Source organism: Periophthalmus magnuspinnatus, chromosome 14 (genome assembly GCF_009829125.3).
Source record: "Periophthalmus magnuspinnatus isolate fPerMag1 chromosome 14, fPerMag1.2.pri, whole genome shotgun sequence".
Classification (NCBI taxonomy): Eukaryota; Metazoa; Chordata; class Actinopteri; order Gobiiformes; family Gobiidae; genus Periophthalmus; species Periophthalmus magnuspinnatus.
In genome coordinates this window covers 8,902,084-8,929,391 of record NC_047139.1, presented here as the reverse complement: position 1 = coordinate 8,929,391, position 27,308 = coordinate 8,902,084, and the positions used below count along the sequence as shown (strand labels likewise).

General features: G+C 40.1%; 2 protein-coding genes across 6 annotated transcripts; both read right to left on the bottom strand.

Moving 5' to 3' along the window:
• Positions 1-576: 576 nt before the first annotated feature.
• Positions 577-13,680, bottom strand: LOC117381074 (transcription elongation regulator 1). Of its 5 annotated transcripts, XR_008648936.1 has the most exons (20): positions 13,591-13,680; positions 12,257-12,488; positions 11,995-12,153; positions 10,998-11,283; positions 9,835-10,089; positions 7,161-7,361; positions 6,483-6,589; positions 5,777-6,020; positions 4,854-4,932; positions 4,647-4,782; positions 4,478-4,567; positions 4,277-4,395; positions 3,859-4,009; positions 3,603-3,767; positions 3,069-3,251; positions 2,553-2,732; positions 2,263-2,346; positions 1,990-2,075; positions 1,679-1,779; positions 1,301-1,323 (listed from the first exon to the last, which is right to left on the bottom strand). XR_008648936.1 is itself a non-coding variant. In XM_033977918.2 (19 exons), the coding sequence occupies exons 1-19, from the start codon at positions 13,635-13,637 to the stop codon at positions 1,122-1,124; spliced, it is 3,021 nt and encodes a 1,006-aa protein (XP_033833809.1). In that variant the 5' UTR covers positions 13,638-13,680; the 3' UTR covers positions 577-1,121. The 5 variants fall into 5 exon arrangements, 3 of the variants coding, with proteins under 3 accessions (XP_033833809.1, XP_055082418.1, XP_055082417.1); XM_033977918.2 differs by lacking the exon at positions 1,990-2,075 and having other exon boundaries at positions 577-1,323; XR_008648937.1 differs by lacking the exon at positions 1,301-1,323 and having other exon boundaries at positions 1,735-1,779; positions 1,990-2,138.
• Positions 13,681-14,704: 1,024 nt separating this feature from the next.
• On the bottom strand, positions 14,705-22,872 carry LOC117381075 (clathrin interactor 1-like). Its single transcript, XM_033977921.2, has 12 exons — positions 22,654-22,872; positions 19,948-20,052; positions 19,753-19,849; positions 19,504-19,612; positions 19,239-19,415; positions 18,676-18,844; positions 18,145-18,361; positions 17,432-17,507; positions 17,270-17,347; positions 16,819-17,120; positions 16,407-16,584; positions 14,705-16,037 (listed from the first exon to the last, which is right to left on the bottom strand). The coding sequence occupies exons 1-12, from the start codon at positions 22,692-22,694 to the stop codon at positions 15,637-15,639; spliced, it is 1,950 nt and encodes a 649-aa protein (XP_033833812.1). The 5' UTR covers positions 22,695-22,872; the 3' UTR covers positions 14,705-15,636.
• Positions 22,873-27,308: the final 4,436 nt, after the last annotated feature.

Here is a 27,308-nt window from a genome sequence, read left to right as displayed (position 1 = left end):
AGCTCAACAGTACCGATCACTTCGAGGTCCTGAAGCAAACTTCAATTTTTCCCATAGGCGTTTGGAAAAATTCAGATATAAAAGTTCAAAGGCTTCGCGGAGGCTAACCAGCTACGTGCTAGCTAATATCCATAACACAGTAGTTTTAAGTCCAAAAAGCACGCAAGATTGGGCAAAATGTTTTAATAAAGTTTAAAGTAAGATTTGAAGCTAAGTTATAGGTCTTGTGGTCATTAGTTGCCACGTTGCTGATTAACCCTGAGCAAGCTTTCATACTTTTAATGTCAAAATTAAGGGGGGGGTCAGTGTATATGCACTATGCTTTCACTATCACTTTGCACAAAATTGACGTAATTGTACAAAAATATCTACCATAATCTTGATTATCCTACTGATTGTTCTGTTCACACATTACACCTAAACTCAGACTACAGCTGCAATAAAAATTGGTATGGTATAAAATATTCATCCATTCAAGCATGGTTAATGGGTAATTATATTAAGCCAATTATAATTACACACTACTATACTACCAAAAGAAATGACCTAAAAGAATGAATGACACAAGAGTCTGTATTGAAAAAAACAGTGGAAGTTGCCTTTATTTCGTTCAACAGCTGCAACATCAGAGAGAACCACTGAGAATAAACTAATAACATTCGCACTGAGCGTCTGAAACAAGAACAGGCCCAGTGGAGCAGTAAGGCAATAGGACGCCTTGCACTCACACCCTCATCCATTCAATAACGTAACACTCAAAATCTCACATACAAAACGCAATCCTGTCATCCATTTACATCTGCTATTTTACACTTAGGTCACTGCCAAATCGCAGCTTTTATTTCCTTGTGTCCCTCTCATGTCTAAGGAGGGAAGGGTCATTGTCACTTTTTAGGTCACCACTGCCCCATACTGCTCTGGGGGATAAATCAGGACTACACTTGACGCAACAGAGACCTTACATTGTTAATCTCTATGGTGCATCTCTAAGCAAAACACCCCTCCATTTTGATAACACTGAAGGGCCAGGGAGAAAAAAGGTCAGGTCATGCTCTGGCCAAAAATGGGGAGGTCTGGAAAGAGGGCGTGACATTGGTCGTGAAGCTGCTACAGTCTGGTGTTCACTTTGTGGGACGCCTGGTGGGTTCGGAGGCAGTAGGGGGAGGAGGGGGCCCACGTCTGTCCAGGTCCTCGATATAAAACATGATGAGTTTTCGGCGCTCGTCAGGGACACACTCCAGCACGTGGTAGCGCTTGTCGTTCTGAAGGATCTTCTCCACATCCTTAAGGTGCTGCTCAGACTCCTGGATTAACTTTCTTGACCTATGCAACAAGAAGATGCTTATTCATTAATACATAAACTGCTGTCTGATCAAAGTTGTTTATCTAGGTGTGGAAAATAGTGGCATAAAACCTATAGTAGTTATACCAGCATTAAGCTTACAAAATATTTTATGCAAACACTGCCCTTTTACAGCCTGGATCAAGCTAAATCATAATCATAAAATATTCACAGTATTGACAGATTATTTAATTCATGTGGGCTCATGGTAATAGTATTATTTTAAAATATTGTAATCTTATTGAAAATATGTTGACAATTGTCAATTACAAAAATATACAACGGTGAATAGATACCAACTAAAACATATGGTTACTATAGTAAACATGGACAAACCTGTAAGTGATGAATTTCGTCTCCTTTAAAAGTGTCCTGAAGTCAGCTTTGGCTGTAATGTACTTGTCTTTGATGTACTCTTCAAATTCCCTCTGCCTTTTCTAGAGAAGAGAAATAAACATGAGCCAAAGAAAAAAAACAACAAAAACATGAGTGATTTAAAAAAAAAAAAGCCAGAATAGAAGCCCATAGCATACACTGGCTTATACTGGCTTAGTATCTGTTGAACTTTACTTTAATACAGGTAAATGACCCCGGTTTAGGGCGGTTGTTGGTGACTGTATTGAAAACATAACATCGTTCTGACTAACCTGCGTCAGGTCACAGAGAACAAACAGACTCGTAGCCCCGAGACGCTAGGTTTGGTCTCTAATGCTTTCTGGGTTGGTTTGCCAACCTAACAGAGGAAGAGGCTTGATTTTTCTTTTGTCATCAATTTATTGCAGTTCTCCTTTACTCTCTGTGCAATTACAACAGGTTAACAGCCCTCATTCAAGTCAAAACAGCTTAGGTTATATGCATTAATACGGTTGCCACTAACTTGTAACAAGGCACATTCTACAAGTTTTGAATGAAAGTCTTACTCTGTCACTCGAGGAGAACTTAATGCAGCGAGGGTCTTCCTTGATCACCTTCTTCACCTCCTTCCATGTGGTTGTCAGTGTTATCTGAAAATTTGAAGCAAAAAACAAAAAAAACAAAACATAAATGGGATGGGATGGCATAGTGTTATAAAAGGGCCTATAGATCTCATTAAAGTAACTGGTTGCGGTAAATATACAAAACACCACATTTATTTTGTTTGGATAATGGCTGTCCATCTGCGATTATAAATAGAACTCAAGAACACTGAGCCACAGTGATGTGCCCTCACCATGTTGGTCTCGTCCAGGAGCTGCCTGAACTGAGTTTTCTTCTTTTTGGCCAGAGCTTCCACGTGCTCATTGAACAGTTTCTCCTTCTCCTCTCGCTCCAGCAGTGACGCACACTCCCAGCGGTGGTCCTTCCTCAGGTTACGCCGAGTGTCGGACCACGTTGCATCTGATGAACGCACCTGGATCACAAAAACAGATAATGAGCATAAATAAAATAAAAACCTTAAACTGATGCTCTCTACAACAGAAAGCTAAGATTCTACAAGGGGTATCGAGTCATTAAATCTTGAGTCATAAAATATGTCATTCATAATATCAAGTTGGCTGTGATCCACAAGAAAAATCACTTCGGACACTAGTCTCAGTAGCAGTATACATTAAGGCATAGTAAAACGTGTTTGACATCAAAAAGTAATCTCTAAGCTCTAGTTTAGTATTAAGGCATTATATTTAACCTACTACTATCTGCATATATTCTGGTTTTGTTTTATTGGAGTAGCCGGCAGTAGACCCACCATATCGGACATGAGGGCTTTGAAGTTCTGGATGGCCTCCTCCTTTTTGTGCTGCTCCCGTTCCCGGTCTATCTCTTTGGTCTGCTCAGATCGGGCTTTTTGGACTTCTCTCTCGCGTTCTCTCAGACTGGCCTCGATCCGAGCCTGCCGTTCCATTTCTCGCTCCTTATCGATGTCCACATTCTATATGAGACAAAGAAAACTTCTGATCACTTTTGCAGTTTCTGAACCATGAGGCCATTTCAAAACTACTTACTGTCAAGTCTAATAATGCCCACAAACGCCCTTCTTTTGTTGTTTCATAGGTGAAAAACACTGAGACCTGCTTCGTGTACTATGATGAAATATATCTTATTCCTAGGTTAGCAAGTTAGAGCTAAATAGTCTATCACTAACTGTTCAACAAAGTTTCCAAATAACCATCCCAAGTTATTTTTTTCAACTTAAACACTGGATTTTCAAGCTTACACTTCATGAATACATCACAGTTCAGACTCAAATGAATCACCAAAAGTCAAAAGTGGGGGTGTGTACCTTTGCTTGTTTTTCTACGTATTGTTTGAAGAGCTCCTCTCTCAGGGCTGAACTTTCCACAGCTTTATATCGAGGGTCTGTCTCCATTTTATCCTTCACTTTACTCCATCTTTGGTTTCCCTCAATGTGGTGCTCGCTCAAAAGGTCAAAGAAGTCTTGCTTGACCTGAAATATTTTTTTATGCAATGAAAAAATTCACATGTAATTCTGATTTAAAAAAAAAAAAAAAATAAATCAACTGAGACAATTGAAATACCCTTTCTCCCCTGTTTTTAGAGTCCTCCTTCTCCTTCTTCCTCATTGCTGTCATAAACTCAACAAAGATGGCCTCTCGGTCTTTCATCTTTTCAATGGCCTTGAACCGTGAGTCCCGGCCGTGCTTCAGGGCAAATTCACTAAATGTTGTCCTGGGAAGAAAAAAGGTTAAATAATGTATAAGCTGTAGTGCATGTACGTTGTGTCCTTTTCATTATAAACAGTACCAATCTGTGCCTGTGTAATGTAAACATACATTTTGGTTTGCAAAAACCCAAAAGGGGTTCTCTACAAGATCACATTCCTCCTCAGTATTAGATTATTGGCATACCAGGTTCAATTATGATGACATTCATTTAAACCACTGGCACATGTTACAGCCATTACCTTCAGGTTTAGTTGTAAATGTTAGCTGGTACCTTGCAGTGAGCTTTGACTCCTCCATCATCTTCCTAAATTCATCCTTGGCCTGCATCAGTTTGTTTTTCTTTTCCTTTCTTTCCTCCTCGGCTCGTGTCTTCACATACGAGTCGAAAACCTACAAATCCAATAGTTGATCAATCGTCCATTACTGATTAGTATAATTGTGATGACACGGAGCAGAAGATAAACATTCAAACCTGTTTCCTTTCTTTAGGGTTTAGCAGAAGATAGCGAGGGTCAAAAACTATTTTATGGAGCTCTTTGTCCCAGGTGGAAAAGGCTGACACCTATACAAGACGTGACATTAAGTTAGGTGCATTATTAAACCAAAATATTTTAATGATGCATTAAAAGGTAAATCCATACGCCTCTCTCAAGCAGCATGTCTTTGAACTGTGTCATCCGAGCCTCTAGGGGCACTACTGCTCTCTCTCTGGCAGCTTTCAACTCTGCCTCCATCGCTGCATCTTTTTCTGAGTCCGCCTCCTTGGAGTCCTCCTTCCTGTCAGCAAATTAACCATCAAATGTTATAACAATATAGTATTACAGTGTCTTATAAAAACAAGGGCTTACTTTCTCTTTTTGGCTTTGGTTGGCTCTTCATCCAGATCATCAGCTGCAACACTGATATCCATCTCATCTTTACTGATACCTTTGCAAGTTCAAATCAATAGTTAAAAAATTGTGCTTGGGAAACAACTATATCATTAAAAGCTCTAATGCTGCGTCAGGGGCAGGGGTGGATACACATCTAAGCCCTCCTGCATTTCTGTAGCGTGTTTTCAAGCGTCAGTGTGAATCTGCCTCATTGTTGGCGTTTGACAGATCTGTATGACGTGACATTAAGCCCAGACTGGGCTAACAAGGACCTTGCCTGGAGGAGGATCAGTGTGGAGATAGGTCTGTCAGGTAAGTTATTGCAACTTTGGAGATGTAAAATATATGCCTGCCACTTTCTCAACCTGATCTACCATTGTTCACAAAGAGCCTGGGAAAACAAAACATCCAAAGGCACTCGCAGACCACAACGTATGCCCTGGATGTGTGTAAAGTATTTTTCTCTGATGCGCATCATGGATACCGTCCTCAAATGCAAAGGCGACCAACACAATTATTACGCCATTGGTCTGAACGCCACATTAAAATGTCGATTTTGCATCTTTAAAAACGAAATATAAGCCTGTGGTAGAGATTTAAGGTCAACAGTGTAGTCAAAACACTGCAAAGAACAAATCTCTTTATAGAGTTTAAAAACAAAATCTTTAAACAAAAAGCTCCTTTATAGGCATTTTTCAGCAAGATGCAGATGGAACCTCCACTAGAAAAGTTGAATACAGCAACTTCATGCCGCAAGTGTAATATAGTGAGTTTGTGACTAGCCAACGTGTGGATTTTCTGTTTGAGTGGTTCTTCTAAAATAAGTCATCTACACAGGTTACCGAGTTTGCCATTTCCAAATCCTGAACACAACATATAGTAAAATACATTCTACATACTTTTTTTGCTGTCCTCCATGCCCTTCTTGTGCGGTGGCTCTTGAATGTGTTTGTCCACATCTGCGCGTCCAATCAGCTCCTCGGGGCGGTCCCACATGGAGAGGCGCGTTGTAGGGTTATAAAAGAAAACACGGTCGTCTCCGGTCCACACCACGCACCACGGCGTTCCCGGGATCGGGTTAGTGGCCACAGGTCGGGCTTTCTGTGCTGCCTTTTCCTCCTCTGTCATCTCCTCTTCTTTAGCCTAAAGTAAAAACACTTATTAATTCACAATATATAGCTCATCATTACAAAATATTTGATTTAAGCAAATTACCCATTATCTGAAAACAACATGAGCATCTAACTTTTTGGTTGTCAGATGCTTTGCAATAAACCCAAATGGCTCTTTGCGATATGTTTATGTGAACAGTCAATGAGACCTCAGGTTCAGTTGAGATTGTAGTATTGCTTTAAGAGAATAGGACTGCATGTTGGATGGTTCACATTATTCATAATGTACAAACCAAACTATTTTTGCAAAGCTTTGGTAAAAGTTAATAAATACTCCAAATTTTTCATTAAGGCTTCTTGACGACTGGCCATTTTAAACCATGAAGCTAAAGATTGTGAGGCCTGGCAGAGTGATTCTATGGTGACTACGTGTTTAGGTCAGAGTGCCATGAAGCTGTTCTGATAATAATCTATAATGGTTCATAATCAGTACCTCTTTCATCATCAGTGCATTCTCCATCTTCTGCTCCTCGTCCTCCATCTCCATCGCCTCTGCCTCCTCCTGGGCCAAACGCATTGCCAGTTTTTCAGCTTCTTTTTCTAGAGGACAAAAAATTGCAAATATGTGTATTACAATAAGATATGATACCGCCAGAGTGACTCTTGCCAACGCTGTCATAAATTGTATACTTAATTTTGAATAAGAACAAATGTAAATAATTAACAACTTTAAAAAGTGGCAAAAATCATACAAAAACAACTTTAATTTCAGCTAAACAAAGGAATTTTTGTCCTCACTGAAAGGAATCAACTACAAGCTAGGTCTGTCATAACAAATTTTTAAGTACTATACAGTGCTACAGAGAATTATCACGATAAATATTAAAACTACTTTAGGGTTATTGTGTCATAAAGTAGACATAAAGTGGAATAAAGTGTCATAGATATTTTTTGTAGTACTAAGCCCATTTGCTGTAGTTTGTCAAATTAATAAGAAAAAAAAAATCCCAAAAGAAGATCACTATTGAGCCTAAAAATATATACATGTTGTTCCATCACATATTGAACAATAAGTTGATATAGTAATAATCTTGACAGGCCTACTACAAGCTACTTATGGGATTTCTTAAAATTACCCTCATAGTGCAAAATAACAGTGATCTGAACAAACCTTTTTCCAGCACTGCCTGAGGTTTCTCCCAGGTCGACTCTAATGTCCTGTTGTTGTAGTAGTAGGTTTTTCCGTCTGCAGTTTTGTATTCTGTCCACTCAGGGAGCTGCAAGGCCCCTGTGAGGGACGCAGGGGCTGCGGAGAGGGCCAGCTGAGGGTGCATCATGGAGACCAGCGGAGGAGCCATACCAGGAAGCATGCCTGAAGAGCAGTGAGAGAGCAAAAAAGAGGGAAGAGAGAGAGATTGGATTAGTCAAAAGTGTAGTCAGAGCTATGGAGTGCATTTTTGCTGCTTTTGAGCTTCTCACACCCATTTTCCAATGTGTTTTATATACTGCAAATGGTAAATACAGTGAAACCGAGACTTCTTAATGTTTTTGCTGTCTTTTTTTTTATAACAAACATGTGTTGTATTCATCTGCTTTATTGTTAACATTTTCCATCCATCTCTAGAAATGGCAAGTATTCTAGTAAAAGAATATTTTACGGACAATAAGTCACACTTTTTTCATAGTTTGGCCGAGGGTGCGACCTATATTCAGCGACTTGTGAAATATAAGTCACATCCGTGTATATAATTTCACATCTTTGTTATTGTCACATTGACAACCGCATGAGGGCACTCTAGGCTTGAGGATGAAGAATTAAATGGATTTAGTGATTTGGAGTGAGGTCGAAAGTAAACTTGTTAGCTTGTTTTTTTATGTTATGTTTACCAGACATGTATTCAGTCGCTGTCTATGCTTCATGTAGTTCAATGAACATATATATATGTGTATCATCAGCGTGCTGTACTGCTATTCAGCCTGTTGTTTTCCATTTTATTATTATAACTTGCCTTTAAAGATAAAATGCCAGTTCTTAGTCTCAGATTTTGTAAAATAAATTTCCCCCCAAAATGCGACTTATAGTCCGGTGCGAATTATGTTTTTTTTCTTCATTATTATGCATTTTTTGGCTGGTGTGACTTATACTCCGGAGCACCTTATAGTCTCCATTTCCATTTTAAAATATGAGATTTTGTAAGAGGTCGAGTCTCAGCTGGTAACATTTTTTACATTTCAAACACTCTGCATTGGGTGTGTGTTGAAAACTAGACACAGATGAAGCAATGACAACCATGCCACAGCAACAACAATTAACAACATACAAGCCTCATGAGAAGGCATTAGGGGTGGGAATCTATGGGTGTCTCACAATTCAATTTGATTATGATTATGAGGGTTTTCTTTTCCTGAAAACAAATATGAGTAAAACAAAGCATCAGACAAATCCTGAACGGAGACGTATTCTCGTCACTGTGTGTGTGCACACTGAAGACCTCTGACGACAGGGTAGCAGCAGCCGTGTGCTACAGTGCTGCTCTGAGTGAGAAGAGGGCGGGAGCGGGACACAGACAGGGGGAAATAAACCAGCACAGTGGGACGCTTCAATTAAACTTGAAATTCCGATCATTAGCAGACCTATATCAATTCAGAATCATTTTAGTAGAACCAACAACGCAAAAAAAAAAAAAAAACATATTATTTTTCCCACCCCTAAAAGGCATGTTTTACTTGTATTCCTAGTTTGCAACACAAAAATCCATTTAAATCATACACCACTCTGGTACAATGCAACAAATGGCAACATTTATGTTCTAATTGTAGAGGTCCCTTTTTAAATAAATACAAACTAATAAAATAATAATATTCCCTAACCATTAATATGGACCAAATGACCATTTTGTGTATGAATGTGTCATAGGCATAAGTTATAGACGACTATATGAAAGATTTACTCTCCACTTTGACAATACAAAATCCTTTGAGTAAATGTTATCATAATTTACCTAAAAATATCCTAAAGATAAAATGTGATCATTCAAATGCAGAATAAAGCATTAGGTAAATAGCAACAAGAAACTTTGATGGAAGCACTGAACCACTGAACACTGATGATCATGTTGAGAGCATTCACCACATGCCACGGCTCAGATTCAAATACACTGTTACTATGACGACACCATTCACTACCATGCCATCTACAGCTGAAGGCGGGCGGCTGGTTTACCGTTGGCGCTGGGGCCAGCCTTAACACATGGAGCACCTACTATCTGCATCATTGCTACACCTGCAAGAACAACGGACAAGCAAGCATCCAGTAAACAGAGCAGGCTCCACTCAGACAGACACACAGCCAGCGCAAATCACACAGTAACTCACAGAGACCTAATTTTGTTTGTCCAAATAATGCCCATTATGTTTGTGCTCTTTCTCCTCGGGGACCACCGGGAGCAATCATCTGATCAACATGTTTAACCAAGCATAGCTTTGTACTCCGCTTTATCCCCTTGTAAATACACACTGGCTTGTGGCTGCCAAAGAACAATGTTGCAGGATTACGCACAATTAAACTTATCTATGGGTTTCAGAGTGATGAAAAATGTGTACAACATCCATAGCAATTAATAGTTTCAAACTAAATCTTGTATCTTTTGAGTGATGAAAAGTTTTCAAAAAGGCACCTATAAACAGGAAGCTGAAACCCATGAATAAGCAACACAACTCACCAAACTATATTCAATTAAGGAAATGACCCAATCCTTTCTTCAAATTAAAGATACCTCCTTTTGCATTTCTTTCTTCCACCTATTTGTATGGGCTTATTATAAGTCTGTATAGGTCATGTGTACCTGGCAGAGGGATGTGCATGCTGGGCAGGGGCACTCTGAAGGGTGGCACCATAACCGGAGGGAAGGCTGGGATGGCGGCCGAGATGGCGGCAGTGGGCTGGGCCACGCTGTGAGGCAGAGCAGTGGGTAGCAGAGGCACAGTCTGCACCGCGGTGACAGGCGATGGCACCGTGGAAACCGTGACCACGGTGACCGGAGACAAGGCAACAGTGGAGGTGACCGTGGCAACAGGCGGCATTTCAGTGACAACAGGGGCTGCGAGTGATTGAAAGACAGAAGAAAATTAGTTTAAAAAATCTGAAAGGTTTACTTTAAAGTTAAAAAGGGGGTATATTACTTCTATGGGGTATTAACTCCTAACACATAACATATTTAGATCTTCATGCTTTATTTGCCAAAAACAAAGTATTAACATGTTTAATAAGTTTTGGTTTTGATGCTCTGAGTTCCCCTCCTTAAGCTCCTCATGCAAATTCACTCTCTCTTCACAGCACTGTCACAACACAATCAGCGTGCATTCTACTAATGAAGCTACTGCACATTGCATCATGTTTGTGAAGTTGCTGTGTACAGTTTAGTATCATGCTATTGTATATTTATGGAGAATTGTCATGTGAAAGCATAGGTGATGTAGGTGTGTGGACTGAGTATTGCACAGAATCTTACAGCTAACTGTAAGGAAGGTTCAAATACGTCCCGGGAGAGATCACAAAATTACTCAAACATGCATGGATGGACATCTAAAACCTCCAACTCCAAGATGGCCTGCACAGACGCAGAAGCCCGGAGCTCTTACAACTGCTTTAGCTTTACACTGGGTTTATTTATAAGGTTATTGGATTGGCTCTTGCACCTTTTGTATTGCATTGTTTGATTAAAAAAAAAAAAAATGCCCCCTTCAAGGAATGAAAAAATGCAAGATAGTAAGTGCAACGCCATTACTGCTTATACTTTCAGTTCATACAAAACATTATTACATTGTTATTAAAACACAATTCCTTCTTCTGGAGCTTGTGATACCAAAACTGTCAAGCAGGTAAGAAAAAAAGTACTTTTTTTCCTTTATTACTTTGCAGCATTGCCTCTATGCTGCTGCAGTCTTTAAATCTAGTATACAGTGAATGTGCTCTATAAATACATACGTGATCATTGACCATACTGACCTGGGATGGCCACTGATGGGGAAGAGGCGGTAGTTGTAGAGTCTGGGCTGGAGGTGAGCGTGTTGGAGGGGATAGAGGTCTGGGCGGGAGTGGGGCTGGATGTGCGCACTGTGGTGCCATTTGCACCGTTTGGAGTCGCGCTGGTCCCCGGGGCAGCTGCTGCACCTCCTCCTGCAGCACCCGCCCCACCCGCAAGGAGAGGATTCAATTCAGACTGTTGAATAATCTTAACACCCTCAGGTTTAGTCCAGGACGACTCTCTGGTCCTGGCATTGTAGAAATAAGCCTGTAAAACACAAGGATAAATAAGGAGTTATGAAAATAGAAATGAGAGTGCTCATGTGATCAGTATCTCAAAATGTCAGAGTTCCTCAACAACAACTCAATACCCACACTCATTTTCATGCAAGAAGCCAAAACTGCAGCACTAACAGTACTTGCTACACACAAAACCCTTTTTATGTAATTAATGATAATGAATCAATAAAAAACGTCATTGCATTTCTGTTCAAGGGGTTAGTGTGTGGAACAACCTTGATGATAAATTATAAAGCATTTAAAAAGAGGTATAAAACATTACTTTTTGAAAATTACAGGACTCAGGAATGATTCATGTGAAGTGTCGTGGTTTGTAGTTTTTCTTTTGTTTACATATTTAGTCATATGTTGTGGAACTGATGCTGCTTTTCTTTGAATTCTTGTGGTATTATTAAAATGGGTTAGGCATTATAAGTATTTTTTACTTCAGCCTAACCCCTTTCAGTCATGATAGACATGTTATGTACAACCTTATACAAATTGAATAATGTTTGATTTGAATGTAATGACCAAATAAATAAATACAAAAAAATACATAAATGATACCATATGTCCATGTGTCTATGGTGGCCCATTCCTACTTTTTTTTTGTTCATTTAACAGTTTTTAAGGATAAAATGTCCAGCCAGTGTTTTGGTTTTAACTGGTATAAATCTATGTAACGTTAAGTGCATTGTACCTTTCCCTCTGGTGTCTTGTTCTCTACCCAAATCTCCTCATTTGGGTTGAGTCCCGGGTTCCCACTAGAAGGTCCAGGGGGCATCCCAGGAGGAAAAACCATTCCAGGAGGAGGGGGCATATTCCCCATGGGAGGAGGAAGAAATGGAGGCCTCTGTTGCTGTAAGAAACAAACAGCTGATTTCAGAACAAATGTATACTAAAATAAACTCCACTACAACAGATAATCACAGAAAGCTTAAAGAAGTATGAGTTGCACTAACTTGTATGTGTGGAGGTGTTATAGGTGGTGGCAAGCCCCCTGGAGGGGGGATGGGGGGCATGTTTGGATCAAAGGGAGGTCTGGTAAAAGGGGCTCGTGGTGGGGGTCCTCGCATCATCCCAAATGGAGGTGGAGGTCTCAGCAGTGGAGGAGGACCACGCAACACTGGGGTCTGAGCTGGGGCAGCAGCAGGAGGAGTGGGGCTGCGGAACCGGGACACCTGCTGCGCCATCCTGATTGTTTTGGGAAACAAAAAATAATTGTCAGCAATCAATTAGCTGAATGTATTATGATCGCTGCAGCTCACAAATGTATTTGCAATGAACATGTATAACAAATACAGGAGGGATATATATTGAAAAAAATATAAATATTTAAAATCATAATAGTTGTTTTGGAGTTATGCAAAATAAGAACATCAATGTAATTTTGTCATTACAAAAACTATTTCTAAAAGGGAGAAAAAACCCCAACAAAAAACAAAACAAAAACAGATTATTAAATGTAATCAATATGCTACTAGTTGCTCTAAAAAATCCTACCAAAATTGCCTGCAGATTTGTTATTGTGGTGGGTTACATGTGTGGCTTTTGCATTACTGGTGATTGCACGTTATGCAATTGGATTATAAATTATAACTTCCTTACAATTCTTCCCTACAATTACTATAATTAAATATATGTAACAACTGCATCCTCGACTCCATATAAACATATAATTTATACCAGTAGAAATCCAATCATTTCTATAATGAAAATGTAAAACTGCCTCAAAAGGTACGTCCTTGTCACGTCGTGGTGAGAGGGTGTTGTCTGTCTACCACCGACTGTCATAAAATAAGCCAGCTGCAAATAAAGCTGCGACTATATTTTGGGGAAATCTAAACAAAAACGGATGTCATACGAAACAATGCAAACGCAGTGCAAGGGTGCAGCAAAACAAAAACGTGACAGACCGCATTGTAAACCACGTTATGACTGCAAATGAACTTATAGCGGCGTTGTGTTGGAGGGGGTTTGCAGCTTTGGGGCTATGCAAGCAGATAAATCCTTAATATAAGAATTTGGTCGCAATTCGAAAACGAAGAGACATTTGCAGGAGTATCGCAGATGTTTACCAAGTGCCACGAGTGAAATGCTGAGGCGGGCGATTGGACAACGCTAGAGGAGCTAGTGGGCTAACTAGCTAGCATGGCTACGTTCACAAGTTAAGGCGTCGTTTGTCTTCCAGTGAAATCAAAAAGACTTCTCATTCAGATGATATGAGGAAGCGTTGTTTTGCGAGATAATGCACTCCGTCTGAATAAATATGAGCCATTAAAAACTTTATTCTGACCTGTTGTCGTTGAATCCAATAGTATCGCTCTCTGCCTGGTCCGCCATTACAGCAACATGTAACGAATCTCTTCCTGGAAACGCCTCCGAACTATTTACTGTGTTTCTATTGGCTAAGATATCATGTCAATCAGAGTAAAACATTTTATGATTGGACAATATTGAGCGTCCTCTGCGTTCTTCCGTCCACTCACCACGATGCCTTTGTTCAGTCCACGAATGCAGCAGGCTGTTCTTAATGTATAGATTTGAGTTCGTTTCTTCGTATTTATTTATTCTCATTCTAACCATTATCCTAATTTAGCATCCAGTAAAAGGACATTGGGTTTCTGTAAACTTTACTTGAGAAGTTAGTTTGCTCAATAGCTAGTATAATTATTTCCATTGTCAAATAGCCTACAAATAATGGCATATCATATAAAATAATACAACTTTTAAACAAGAAAGGATGCAGTTTTAACCATTTAATGTCAATATTAAATTTTAATTGAATGAACAGAATTTAATTGAATTCAGCAAATGTTATAGTAGTGTAGCACTGTAGTTGTTATTGATGCATTTTGCCAAATAAATATTTTCATAGGTTGCATATAGAATTTAGGTATGGATAAGGCAATCATGCCAATCAATCATGACTTTAATACCAGTTATATTTTTATATGGTGACATTTTGCTTATTTTAAACTAACATTTTTATTATTATTTTTTTAACCCAACATCTACTGCATATTTCATTATCTGGTTCAATTTTTCACATTTCATGTCCATGAATATGCCATTATTTTGCTCTGTAATTGATCTGACCACACTGCCTGGTACTGAATGTTCCTCTGTGCTTTGCTGTAAGTTTTGGGCAGATGTCGAACTTCTTGTCCCCATATGTGGGTCCAGCTTCTGGCTTGCTGAGCATTCACTTGGTCCTGTGGTCCCACTGAGCTTTCCCGGACTAGGTTTGAACTGTACATTTTCTCTGTCAGGCTTCTTTTTTTGTTTTGTTAATTTTTAAAATTTTATAGTTGACTAGTTAAACCGATGCTAATAATTCACATATGTTGCCATGACAATAGCTAAACTATACATTACTATCATTACAAAAAGTACAAAAATGAAAAAGTAGGTAAAGTTGTAATTTAATGTAGACTGAATTACAGAGAAAATTAAGTACAATCAAAAGAAAATAAACTCAATTATGTTATGAACATAATACAAGTTAACTAATAAAATAAAGTGATAGCTATGAATCATCCCTCTGAGAGTAACAAAATAAAGATTTGGTCTTTTGGAGTATAGAGCCTGAGGAAAAAGACAACAGGCTCTGCTTCAGCGGTTTCCACACAGTAACAGTAAAACTACATCATGTTCACAAGTTTTCACACTCACACATACACAGCCATTCTAAATCTTCCCCTCTTCACTTCTCTCTACGAACCTTATTAAGTATGTGAACACATTTTTAAATCAGCGAGATGTCAATATTTTAATGATTAAAATAATATAGGCAGGGCAAAAAATTACTATGCAGCTCAGCCTCTGAAGATTCTGTATTTGCACACTTTATCATGCCCTCTACTGGAGGACAGGCATATGGCTCTACATTGTTAAAAATGCACTGCATTTCTGTGCATCTGTGTAATATGTATCCAGGGTAAATGGCTTATATAATAATTGAATTTGGCTGAATAATAGAAAAGATATGTGTTTCACATTACAATGTAAAATTAAGGCAGTGAAGCCATTTTGAGCCCACCTCACTCATGTGCAGCCCTGGTACAAATACTGATTTGTTATACTGTAGATTAGAAAATGGTCAATAAACAAAGAGGTGACCTTTACAGACAACTGGTCAGCAAGACAACTGCTTCCATGATCTCTAAATTCATGCCAACAAACCATGAGTGCAAACAACATGTGCAGCTGACCGATGGAGCAAAAACGTCACATGCAAGGTTACCTCCAAGTCCCACAATAGACCGTTCAGTGGTCTACTCTCAAAAACAAACATGTCTGACACACATACACTCACTCACACCTCAAAACATATTCACATTTATTTTCCAAAGTTGCCAAAGTTAGCAAAGGCATCTTGTTTGGGTGGGACCATGGCTGGAGACATGGAGTGTGTTAGGCCCATTGTAGGGACGCCCATCATCACTGGAGCGCCCATTCCTAAATTCATGTTCATGTTCATTCCCATCATGCTTTGGTTCACAGAGATCCCAGGCATCCCCATAGAGCCCGTGTTCATCCCTGTTGTCATGGTTCCAGGCATTCCAGTTGTCATAGACGTAGGCATTCCGGTTGTCATGGGTGGAGAGGTGGGCATTCCAAAGCTCATACAGTTGCCTGACATCATGGGGTTGGCAGCTGGCCTGATGGGCGTCACATGAGGAGGAGAGCTGAGGTTCAGTCCTCCAAAGTTCTGAGCCAAAAGGTTCACAGGAGGTACACCTGTACACATGTATAGGATAGAGGGTAGTTTATTATCTTATTATTTAATGACAAGAACATACAGTTTTCAAGTCTTGATTAACAAACGGTAGATTCAGTTCTATTTACTACTAATTTTCAATACTGAAACATAAACAGATTACTACACTACAGTGTAATGGCGTTGTGGCTTTCTAAAGATAGCAAAGTTAGAACAAGCTTGAGGAAAATGAAGGCTCAAGGAAGTGTATGACAATAAAAAAAATCACCAACTCTGAGATGATAAGCCAATCTGGAAGAGATTGTTATATTGTACTTCAAATAAACCTTAAGTGTGCCTAAGTGATACCTGATTGCGATCAAGACTAAATAATAACATTGGCAGCATACCTTGCTGCTGTATAATGTTGTTGAGAGTAGGTGGGGTCTTATTGGGGTTGAGACCAGCTGATAAAAAATCCAGACTGATGTTAACTGAAGGATCAGACCACGTTGAACCCAAAGCTCCTTGTCCACCAACTTTCTGCTGCTGTCCCATGGGCTGCTGCGGCATCATGCTCCCTAAACTCTGTAGGAAAAACACGACAGACAAATTAAGCACAGGGTTACTGCTCATAAACATCAATATATCTTCTGTCAGCGAAAAGCAACATTGCACCAAAGTACTTTTTCAGTTTGGTTATTTCTTTCACAAATAGTATAGGCTCTCACCCTAAATCTTAAATCAAGACATAGAATTCTAAAATGTTGTGAATGGAACCAATTGACCTGTTAACTATGCCCTGTTAACAATGAACAGTACCTGCTGTGAGCGGGACAGGGGCATGTTGGGCAGAGCTCCCGGTGCTGCTCCCCCCAAAGAGAAGGTGAGGCTCTGGGACGCACTCAGAGTGGCATGAGGGGTCTGGACCACATGGCTGAGTCCACTCATGAGATCAAAGAGCTCGGCTGATGGAGGGACCGGGTTGGAGGGTGGAGCGGAGGTGGGCGTGGTGGAGCCAAACAGGTCCGGGACAGCCTGGGCTGGCCCACACGATGAGGTGGGGAGGTTAGAGAAGGCACTCCAGTCCCCAAACTCTCCATTTCCAGTGGAAGAAGAAGCAGCTAAAAAGAAAATCTGACTTTATAACTTTATTTTATGATATCTGAATCCTCTATAAAAACATAACCCATCACAAGCTTGAGCATTTAATTTAAAAGGCAATTCAAATTCAATACAGCATCATGAACTTACTGAACAAAACCTCATATACCTGTGGAGGTTGGGAGGCTGGCAGAAGCAGCAGGAGAGGAGAAATCTGCAAAGCCACCAATGAGGTCCTGACTTGCACCTTTGTGACAAAGGAGCAAACATGATTACCAAATGCATTCTCCCTTCAGCTCTGGATCTTGGATGTATGCATTCAGTCAGTTACCTGTGGTGCTTTTGGATGAAGGGTCGATCTCTAACAAGTCAGCAAGACCACTACTCGAGGACGGTTTGCCTGAAGACTTGAAAGAGAGGGATCATAGTAATTAAACCTGTGCCTACAATATTACGCCTTGTTAAATAAAAAAGTATTTTCAAATACATTGTGTCAGTGCTTTCTAATACCTCTGGTATATAGAAGAGAGGGTGTTTTTTTTGTTTTTTTTTTAAATCCCAATTCTCAATTCAATTCACAATTTTCAATTGTGTTCCACTTAACCCTTTAAGGACTGAGCACACTATGGGCCAGTATAGGTCACCTGGACTTTTATATTTTTGTTAGCCATAAAAATCATAATAAAGAAGTATCAGAATTTACTGCATTTTTTCACACATCTACTTTTACACATCCATCAGTATTTTTTCTTTTACGCATCGAATAAATGACTGGGAAAATCCCCGCAGCACCCACGCTCTCATTCGTCACCTTCGCGGAGCAACAGAGGCAGATTACCGTAACTGACGGAAAAATATTTAAATAGCCCCGTGCCTCCGCTTTGAGACGCCGTTTGAATTTACTTGAGAGCACAACTGGTTGCGGAGTTACGCTGCTGGAAAGTCCGCATCCGCGCTCTGTCGGTGACGATAGCCTTCGACGCTATAGGGTTAACCTGTTGGCCTTTTAAAGGGTATATTACCCTGTAAATGTTTAACCTGTACCTTCTCCTCTGGGCTCTTATCCCCGGTGTAGTGTGCGGCTGCTCCCAGGTCCAGACTCTTGTTGCTGGAGCCTCCGCTGCGTTTGCGTGTGGTGGTCGTGGTCGTCTCTGTGGCCTGTGTGATCTGGATGCTTTTTGTGGTCACTGTTTCTTCTTCATCTTTAAATTCCAGTGTGTCTTGTCGACCGTTTCTTGAAGATCGGTCCTCCTCGTTGTCACTATGCCAACAGGGAGATGATGCATTAGAGGCACCAATGCAGTATTATTATTATTAAACTATAAATCAGCATTATGCCCATGCAGAGCTCAACAAAACTCTAACTGGACCCCTTAATAGATCTTGACTACTGCATACCAGAGACAGTGCCCCCATGACCTGGGAGTTTTGGAGATGTTCTGACATATTTCTTGTAGACTATTTCTGTCTACAACCACCAGGCCTGTGTAGAACATGCAACTAGGAGCTTTGTTCACCAGACATTATGTTTCAGTAATCCGTAATATGCCGAGAACAAAATCACAATGGTTGTACCTGATTCTATCTGGAGAGTCGTCTCTCTCCTTCTTTCTGAATTTGTTGAGTGTGTCGTCGATGGTGCTGCCGATCTTGTCACTGATCTCTCCGAGCTTCTCACTGAAGGGAAACCCACCTTTGCCTTTGTCCCAGTCCTCGTCCCACTTTGTACGGTCCAACTCAGTGGCTGTAAGGGGCAACACACACAAAAGAATGAGACACCAATGAACAAGGAGAAATTAGATCAAAAGTATTCAGTATGGTTTCTATTAGTGTTCAAACTGTGCTTAAGCATTTTGTGATTGCTACAGTTCTTTAACATATCAGTCCCTCTTGCATTATGATCATTAAACAGAAAAAAAGTTTAATCTTAACAAGTATCAAGTATGTTCACCTTATTGTGATATGGGGCAACACATAAGCCGCAATACCAAACATTCCCCTACTAATCCAAAAGTTGGCATTGAGCTCTTGGGCAAGACATTTTGCCTCTACTGTCTGTGTACACTGGTTCATAAATGAGCACAAATGTGTGGAGTGGATAACAGATGAACAGCTAAACAAAAAACTAAAGAGCTCACAGTTCTTGAAGCTGTTGCCTCCTCCACCCATACTGTCCGATGACACGCCTATGTACTTGTCTTTATTCTTTTTGGCTTTCTTCCGCTCTTCTCTGAGCCGGTCATCGTCCTGAATGAACTCCACCATCTCCTTTACCTTTTGCCGCACGTTAATGCCTTGATCTTTGCCATTCTCATCTACACAAACAAATAAACATACTTATATTTATGCTGCCGTGACAGCTGGTGAAATGTTAATTTAGCTTTGGGGTTGTTCAACTTTTACCAATAAAGTTGTAGTTTTCTAGAGAGCGTAGGTCATAAATGTGTTCTCTGGAACTGGTTACAACTCTCTCTGACCCATTTCGGATTAAATAGGCCAGCAGCAGCAAAGCCTGGAGATTACAGCCCATACAATTAGTGTGGGGATATATAAACATGTAAATATAGCATTAAAGTATAATTAATGTTTTGTCTTAACAGTGCCATACACAACATGTGCCTAATCACCAAATACAAAGTAACTAGTTATCACCTTGTAAACTCGTCTCCAGTTTTTCTTATTGTCCTTGAGCATTCGTGACCAGAGCATGTTCATGACTTCTGGAAATTGCTCGTACATAAAGGTAGATCTGCAATAGTGGAGATGAGCCACATGAGAAAACAGAAAACAACTTGTCACTTGTATTGTATGATGTTACAACATTGCTGTGGCTACATTTCCACATACTTTGCTATTTCTCCCATCAGCTGCCCAGAGGGTCCCCAGGGGTCATCGTTGGTTGCCTCTCGGACTTTGGACTCAATTTCAGAGTAGTTCATCACCACATTAGTGCTGCGCAAATAATTAACAAAATGTTAATCCTTTCATGATTTTGAATTTTGAACAGAAAATTTTGGCAAGAAAATCTTGGCAATTTAAAATTATACAAGAAAATCAGGTTAAGGATAGATGCTACTGATATAATATGATATAATATTTTATACTAAAATAATCTCAAAATTGTTGTTTTGGTTATACAAGTTTGCATTTCAAAAACATGAGCATTTTGTAGAGGTCCCTAAAACTTCATGAGGACACCATGGCATTATGTAAGAACAAACCTCATGTACAATCACGAGAATCACTGAATAATGAATGAAAGCTTTAGGCTCGTGTGAGCTGGCTTTCACAGACACAAGCTCAACAGCTGTGTGATATTAGGGGCTATGATCTTGTGGTATAAGATCTTTTACTCTGTCCAATGCACAGCTAAATGTTATTGCAACATTATTAAGGGTGGATTATATAACTACAAATTAATATCTTAAATATTTTTGGGATTATTTTGATAACAATTTTCAGGTCATATTTAACAATCCATCTGAAATCTTCTAAATGTCAAGAAATGTCTTGGTTGAGGTTTAAGTAGCACACAGTAATAAGTAGTGTTAAGCACAAGAGCAAGAAATATCACTGTTTACCCTTGTTAGACAATTTACACAGTACTGTACACGAAGTTGTAAAAACAGTGAGCTGCATGACATTGAAGTTATTGCCTTAGATACAACTGACATGATGACATACAGTAAACTACAATACAAAATCAACTTCCTGTTCATGTGATTTTCAGTTGCATCAAAAAACGCTTGCACATTTCACTTTATTCTTCTTTAAGAATCCATTTAACACAAAATGGCTTCTTTTGAACGTTAAGCCATGTTAAGCCATGCTGTTACCTCTTCAAAACATACCTACAGTTGAGTTCACACATTTGAGTAACACTTTATTATTAGTCTGTCTACATCACAAAAGCTCAAAATGCCCTGTTCCACCCTGTGATGTGTTGTAGTAGTAGTAGTAGTAGTAGTAGTAGTAGTAGTAGTAGTGGTTTTCAAGTTAACAGTTTCAAGTTAAAGGTAAAAGTTACCTTTTACCTTCAGTTCAGTAGAGATTGGCAATTCCAGGCCTGAAATTAAGCAAATGATTCTAGTGAAGATGTATGGAGTTTAAAAACACAGTGGAGCACTTCCTGTATTACCACATAACATCACGAGGCGGAACAGAGGTTTTTTTTGGAGAGAAGAATTCAACCTAAATATGTAGAGTTTGTGTGTTAAGCATGTGGGAATAAAACAAAACAAAAGTCCAGGTATGTTTTTGATGAGGAAACAACATTATAACATGGATAAGAAAACAGCGTAATATAGGCCCTTTAATCATCCAAGTAACTCTGTCTGTGTTACTCTTGTCTTATCTAGTGCCTCCGCTGTTTTCATTAGTGCTTTATTCTCATGCAGCTGCCCCTCTCCTCGGCTCAACTCTGAGAAGATAACAACTCTTTTAAGTGTTCCAGGACTGACTAATACAAAACATCACATACTCCTCTGTGATGATGAAGCACTTGGACTAAAATCAATGATGTCCACAGCGCCCCACTTAAATATCAATTCCCTTAACTATTATAGTTAGAAATAGATGTTATGTCCATGAAAAATCACGGATATTTCTTTTCCTCTTTCTTGCTGCCACATATTCCCATAAGAGGGCTGCTTCTGTAAATACCTCAGTCATGATTCGGATTCAAACAATATTTACAAATGGGATTCTATGACATCCACTTTTGTTGGTTTCATGCCAAACATGATTGACCCGAAGCAACCATTATTGTAAAACAACCTCACCTTATCAATTCAATATTTTAACAGTTAACAGTATCATGTGGCTAAAATACTGGTGTTAAAATATTGCTGAGAAATGGGGTGAGGGAGAAGCCAAGCTGTTGGACTATAATGTACACCACACGACACTGGCTTGTAGCTGTATAATTAGGCCACAGTCGAGCATCACTGCCCTGCTGCTGCTAGCCCTGTGCGGGCCTCTCAGGGGGCTGTGGGCAGTTCTCTGGACGGTGGTCTTGTGTGAGCAGGAATTTAAACGTTATTTGTTATGTGTCCAGGGCACAGACGCGTCCACAGGGGACATAACAGAGAGAGAGTCTGCGTGAGTGAAGGAGCATCCCTGCAGCGGGGCGGGCGTGGGTCTACTACACTACTACACAGACAAGAATGGTTCACATCCCAGACCTGACTTAGCCATGCTAATGAAACAGGCTAACTATTCTACAGAGTGGACTTATGTTTTTATTTCTGTTTTTTTTCTACATCACACAAAACAATCCTATTACAGCATGCTATGATGAAACTCATCATGTTAACAGTTATTCATGGCGGCTGAAGCAGGAGGAACCTGGCCAGTAGCCAGTTAAGCTAACATCAGAGGGCAATGGTCGTGACGTATCCTCTCCCCGTCAGCGTTAAAAGCTGCTGATGCTGCCCGGCTAAAGCCTGCTAAAGCCCTATAAGCCACAGGAGCCCATAGGAGCCCGGCTAACCGGTTAGCGGAGCAGCCACTTAGCGGTTAGCAGGGCAGCACCTGCTCCTTCGCGGTACTCACGCTTTGTCCACTAGCTCCCGGACTTTCCACATATTGAGCATCTCTGTGCTTCGCGCGGGCCCGCCGCCTCCAAAAGGTGTCGCCCAGTGCCTGTACGGCTCACCGGCGCAGATGTACCACGTCCAGGACAGTCACTGAGCCGAGTCCCGGAGCTCCGGAGGTGAAGTGGCCGCTGCGGTGAAAGGACCCGGCCCCTGTTACCACGGAAACGTCTTCCTCTACGTCACGAGCACGCACTGATGCGGCCTGCGCGCGTGCGAAGTTCAAAGTAAAGTGTGTTTGTGTACTATAAACAGAAGAACACACAACACAAGCCTGTGGGGGTTAAAAAGAGAGCGATAGTTGACATAGGCATTTCCATAGACACATTGTAAAACGTAAATTTATTGTTTGTTGCTGCATTCATACTATAGGCTACACGAGAAAAAGATAATCACCTGACAATTTTCCAAAGACTACAGTAAACAAAGACAAAGCCTTAAGGAAAACTGGCCCTACCAACTCAAATATAGTCTTTATGCTTACCGATATTGACATTAAAAGGGTTCAGTAAGACCTGTCTATCACGACTGTACAGGTTTTCTAATACATTTTATAAACTTACCAACTTCAAATGAATCCAATTCTTAGCCTACAATCATTTATATTGAACTACTGAGTATTACATGTAACTCCCTATCCCTCCGCTAGGTGGCTCCCCAAGCACACTTTTCTGTTCATTTGTCCTGTTGTGAATGAAGTTTGAGTGAGTTCTTCTGTCACCCCAAACAAAACTCATCATGGCGTTATATTTTCATCATAATTATGTTACTGTACAATATTGTTTAGTCCAACACTTTTCCTGAGTAACATTATCCCATATCTGTAAGGGCTGTTCTCCATGAATGAAACAATGGGACATCTTAAAATATTTAATGTATTTATTTTTTGCATGTATATAAATTAGATCTTTAATCCCATGGGAATAAGCCGAATAAAGCCTTTTAAAGCTTCTAGATTACATGTAATGTGCCACTTGAAATACAGAGTGCCCCATTGTGTTCCGGGATTTTAACTTTTAGTGAGATGTACAGGAAAAGTTAGGTTTGGAATTATTTCTTGCTGCATTGGTATTGTTGATTGAGAACATATCCTGGCTGAGAGAGGAAACCACCCATAGCCTAATCCTGCAACAACTGTTACTTAGTCATGTTTTGTTTCTTTCTCCTTGTAGATTTTTTGTTTCATTCATGAACGTTTGAGTTTGTTTGTGACTCACTCAGTTCCACCATGTGTGTCATTGAGTGGTGTTTTTCTGGACTGTAAATCCATTTCACACAAGATGCATGTCCACTTTGAAGTTAGCAGTTAGTGTTATTAGCCTTATTTAGATGACTCACTTCTCACTTCAGCCCCCATACACCCTCTGCTGGCATTCTTGGAGTTTTCACATGCTCAGGGTTAAATTATCTTTACTTGTTTTATACATTATGAAATACCCAGATGTTTAGATCTTATTAAAACTGATTATTACATGTATTATATAGTCTATAGGACATTTAAAGCCTAATTCCTGTCTTTTAAGTCAACAGTGAGGTGTAGACAGAGGGGATTATCCAGCTGAGCAGAGTAGAGGAAGTGGCCAGAGCATGTGAAGTGTGTTTTTCAGTCGCTCCCTGGAGTCCTACCAGAGATCGCTTGGGAAAAAGACCCCGGAGTCCGCCCCAGGTCTGAGCAGCCGCCAAGAAAAGCAAAACCCAAAATAGAGCAGAGAAACAGAGGGATTTTAAACCTGCGATTCAAAGGCACATGCTCAAGGAGCAGGCTGTAGAGGGCGTGAGAGGGTTTAGGGAGAATGGTCCAAACACAGCAGTGTGGAAATACTGAGGATCATCGCGTTGTCCTGGTTTAGATCTGGTTTAACCCTGGTATCTTTTCTAGTCGTGAATTGATTTGGTTTAGTCCTGAGACCTGGTCAGAGAATAGTTCTGATTAATGTTATAACCATGTTTAGATCTGCTTTTTTTTTTTTTTTTTTTCATTCTGGATTTGACGTGGTTTAGTTCAAATGTAGACCTTATGTAGACTTGGTTTAAACTGGTTTGGTTTAATCTTTGTTGTTCAGGTTTCACATTATAACCTGAAATAGTCCTGCTATCTTCGACAATTGATACGTAATGATACTCAAAATTATGTTTAATGTTTCATTTATTACTTTATTCATAATGAAAAACGATCACACACAGACCACATAATACAAAATTAACCCTTGAATGGTCTTGAACTATGAATCAAAAGGGCCCCCACATTAAAGACCAACTAGTAAGAAACCACTTTCCAGGCACCAAACCCAAATCCCCTTTCCCTAAACCAACAGGTACTTTTCCGTGTGGCTCATGTAATCACTGTGTCAATATTCTCAAAACAAATTCTTTCAAAGATCCGTCTAGATCCAGGACCTTCAAATGCCACCACTTTGCCAACTATAACACCACCCACGCTATTTATAAATTGTCCTGTCCAAGTGATTGTTTCTATGTGGGAATGACAAAACGGAGACTCAAGGACAGAGTTTCTGAACACAAAACTGAGCCCCAAACTATCCTATGGCGCAGCACTTTGCACAAGCAGGTCTTTCAAATATCGAAGTCATTTAAAAAAACACAAGGGTTGCCGTGCTGTGTAAGAAAGTTGGCTCAAAGAGAAACGTTTGACATTTTAGTATCATGACAACATCACATTCACTGCATTTAGACTGCTGCGACCTGTACAGTGTGTTACAGCTTCGGGGTCTTGTATCATAAATAGAAAATCAAAACATTCACACACAAATACAAACAGCATTGATGAGGACCATATGTTGCAGACACTGGGAGAAAGGGATACTGTGAATTGTAAAGTTTATTTTCTCTTCTCTTGAATGAGGAGCAGTGGGCGAGATGCACGGAGGGGAGAGGGCTATGGGAAAAATCAGCAGGGGAAGTGCAGACAGTGTGTTAAGAGAAAGAAAGGGAGAGGGAGTGAGCGAGAGGAAGGAGTCAGAGGAGAAGGAGGTGAGAGATAGAAGAGAGAGAGAGAGCGTGGAGGGATGAGGGAGGGATAGAGGGGAGTGGGTGGGAGAGTGCGGGAGGATAGAGATAGGAGAATGTGATTGGGAGAGGGGAGAGAAAGTGAGGGAACGAGAGGAGGTGGGGGACTTCCACTTATGGACATGTACAGAAGTCATTAAGTCAGGATGTTTGTGGGGGACATTATACAGCCCAAATGTGAGCACTGCAAAGTATTGGAAGGCTCAAGTATGAATTTGAGCTTAAACATTTCAAATTGTTGGTTGGTTAAATAAGCAAGCATGTATTTTTTTATATTTCTCTAAAACAAAATGAGAGAATTTATCATTCTACCTTTAATATTCTTAACCATTTTTAGTATGACAGTGTAATGTTGATCCAAAGAAAGAAAGTAGGCAGTATTTATTAGCTGCAAAAATCCCTTCACCCATGTTTTAAACCCATTTCATAAAACCAAAGCAGCATCCTTTTGTCACCTGAAATAATTTGTAAACAACAGCTGCATTGGGACATTTTTGACATCTTGAGAAGAAGTAGAATTTTCTCTACCATGTGTCCAATCATGCTTCTAACTCACCCATAAATAACCTCTTTTTACTGGTTCTACAGCCCAGAGCCCAAAACATCTGCTTTTTAATGACTTGATTCAATTAACCATTTACCACACCGCACAAGAGGAAAATAACCCAACACCTGCGCACTGGCTTTAACAATGATCCCAAGGACACGCATTACAAGTTCCATTCCCCATTCAGATACATATACTATTACATATGAGAATGGTGATAAGGATGCAGTGATGTAAATTGCATGGGAAAATAATCAGATTTAGCCTTTTTTGCCAATAATTTCATTCGAGGCCTGGAGCGTAATTGTGAATGACAAGTTGAAGACAAGCACCTGTGTTTGACCGCAGTCCTGAGCCAGCGTTTTTCTGTGTGAAAGGAAGTTTTGGCCCGTTTAAAGTTGTTCATAATAAGAGAAAAATGCACAGAGAGGAAGAGGAGGGGGTGGAGGGAGAGTCTGATTTGCTGCAGATGCTACACAGTCCACTGGGAACATGACATAAGGCCGGTCCCAATGAAAAATACTGTGTTTATGCTGCTGTGGCATCTGTGGATAAGATGGGCTCTTTCAAAAGGGGCATTAGGCAGTAGGCAACGGCTTTGGGGTGAGGGCATGTGCAGCGGGTTGGGGTTGAAATCAAACGTTGCCATATCGAATGAATGATGAGAGTGATGCTTTGGGTGAGGTGAGGATGAAGTGTGTTGCTCATCAACACAAAAGGAAAGGTGTGAACCATTAAATCTGCAGTGGGTGAACACTTATCACACTACTCCACAATTGCCACATGTCAGTAAAATTAAAAGTTGTTGTTACAGAAAGGTATTCCCATTGTTAGATTTTCAGAGTGACAAAAGTTCAGTTGGTAGAGCATTTATCCACTGATACGAAGGTTGGCAGTTCGAATCCAGCTCCCACTATGATTTCTGTTCTTGTGTCTTTGGGCAAAACACTTAACCCACCTCACCCCCAGCATCTGCGTATACTGGTGTGTGAGTGTGTGAATGGGTGAGTGGTTCCTTCTTGTAAATCGCTTTGAGTAGC